Here is a 2,329-nt window from a genome sequence, read left to right as displayed (position 1 = left end):
AGTATACCTGGTAGTATCCACACGCTTACGCCGGAAACCAGAAACACACACACACACAGGCAGACAGACACACACACACAAACACACACACACACACACACACAGAGAGAGAGAGAGAGAGAAACCAATTGGTGTACACAGTAGAACAAGCCATTGTAGACATAAAGGATAAGGACGAGAGAGAGAGAGTAAGGAGAAAAGCATTGGCGATTGTTAGGCAGAATATGAACAAGAAGGAGAGTAACTTAAGGAAAGAAAAGAAGGAAGAACTGAAAAGATTAAGGAAAAGAAAGGATATCGTAGTGGAATAGGCGGACAAAGGAGGCGCGTTGGTAGTAATGGAAAAAGGCTGGTACCAGGAGAAGCTAGGGGAGTTATATGATCAGACATATGAGGAAGTCGGTAACAAGGACATGAAAGATGAAGTGTTGAAAAATATAGTACAAGAAGGGAAAAAAGCGGGGATTAAAAAGATGATCAACGAAAAAGGAAGGATTCCTGTCATGAAAGATTTTCCTAAAATACATAAGAAGGACGTGAAGCTAAGGCCAGTACTGGACTGCAGAAGTAACTATTTTGAACCATTAGAGGAGAAATTAAGAGAGATAATGGACGACATCAGAGAAGGACAAAAGACATGCAGAGTGAAGAACACGGAAGAATTGAGGAAGAGGATAGATGAGATTAAGTGGAATCAGGAGAAGGCGTTAATGTTTAGTGTAGATGTTAAAGCCATGTTCATCAGTATAAGAAGGGATTATGTCATAAAGGCAATAGAAGAGGAGATGGAAGGGAAAGTTATACGTCAGTGGAAAAAAGAGAAGGTCATAAGAGAGCTTAAGACTTTGTGTAAAAATAGCTATTGCATAATTGGAGAAAGACTAGTGAAGATAAAAGAAGGTTTAAGCATTGGATCCAAGCTGAGTCCAGTTCCAGCGGAAATAGTAATGAACAAGTGGGAGAAAAAAGTGACAGAACAAGCAGGAGGAAAGTTACTTTTCTTTTGCAGGTATGTTGATGATTGTTTAGGCATAGACAACAGACAGGGAATAGAAATCAACTGGAGAAATATGTTGAAAGTATAGAAGACCAAGAGAAAGGCATAAAGTTAGAATTAGAAGTTGAAGAAAATAACTCTATCAATTTCATGGATATGAAGATAGAGATGCAAGGTGACAAAGTGACTACCAGTTGGTATCAGAAACCGTGTTGGGCAGGTATTTAATGCCACTGGAGAAGTGATGTAGACAAAGCAACTAAGAAGAATTTCATTAGGAATATGGAAAGGAAGATAGACAACATCAACAGCGAGGAAGAGGGATAGAAAAAAGATTTGGAAAAATTCTACAAACAATTGAACAATAAGAAGATAATACGAGATTGAAACAATTGATAGAGCAGTTTAGGAGAAAGACAAAAGAAGATAATACGAATAGGAAAGAAGAGGAAGACAAGAAGTGGTATGGAATTCAGAGCATAGGCGAAAAGACCGAAGTTCTGAAGAGGTTATTAAGAAAAGGAGGTGTGAAGACTTATAGAAAAGGAGGAGAAACTTTGTTGAAGTGCATAAGGAAGAAAAGGAAGGAAAATCATATAGAGGAGCAAGAAGAAAGAGTGATATATGAAGTGAAGTGTAGTGAGTGTGACATGAAATACATAGGGTAGACGGGGAAAAGGCTTATGGACAAATTAAAGCAACATAAGGATGATGTTAGACTGAAAAGAGATATATAACGCTATATACAAACATGTGAAGGAAACGGGACATAAAATAGACTGGGAGGGGGCTAGGGGTTTAGAGAGAGAGAAGAGGAAGATTATTAGAAAGTGGAAAGAGGCTAGAAGAATAAAGAGAGAACAAGAAGAGAACTTAATGAGTTGGACAAGCGGTATGAATATACAGGAGCAATGGGAGAAATTGTTGGATGTGATAGGAAAAAAACAAGAAAAGTGCATATAGGCTATTAATATTTTTTTTTAAATTTTATCTATATATATTTAGTTATTTATTTTTCTTATTTAATAATTTCTATTTGTTATTTACTTTTCTTTGTATGTCATCTAATTAAGAACTGTTAGAAAAAGTGAAAGGGCTCATTATATTTTTCTGTTGGCACGGAATTGCCTTTATCCTCAGTGGTTCCCTCCGACCAATGAGAGAGAAGAAAGGGCGTAGCCTTTCACTTTCTCGTGTATATAAGATCTGCTGTCACCTGTCTTTTCTCAGTGTTTGTGTCTGATGAAGAGGACGTTACGTCCTTGAAACTGTAACACATTGTAAGTATAGTTTTTAATATATTTCATTCTGCTCTGGTCAGAACTCTGTTTT

At 37.1% G+C, this 2,329-nt stretch overlaps 1 protein-coding gene across 1 annotated transcript; it reads left to right on the top strand.

Moving 5' to 3' along the window:
- Positions 1–338: 338 nt before the first annotated feature.
- Positions 339–1,085, top strand: LOC145682817 (uncharacterized). The gene has a single exon (XM_081754187.1). It carries the CDS (start codon positions 339–341, stop codon positions 1,083–1,085), a length of 747 nt encoding a protein of 248 aa, XP_081610313.1.
- The last annotated feature ends 1,244 nt before the right edge of the window (positions 1,086–2,329 follow it).

Source organism: Thermobia domestica, chromosome 4 (genome assembly GCF_964235325.1).
Source record: "Thermobia domestica chromosome 4, izTheDome1.hap1.1, whole genome shotgun sequence".
Classification (NCBI taxonomy): Eukaryota; Metazoa; Arthropoda; class Insecta; order Zygentoma; family Lepismatidae; genus Thermobia; species Thermobia domestica.
This window is presented reverse-complemented; position numbering and strand designations above follow the sequence as displayed.

What these genes read in the sequence shown, in the direction of transcription:
- LOC145682817 (XM_081754187.1), top strand. Translation starts at nt 339, where the DNA reads ATGGAAAAAGGCTGGTACCAGGAGAAGCTAGGGGAGTTATATGATCAG.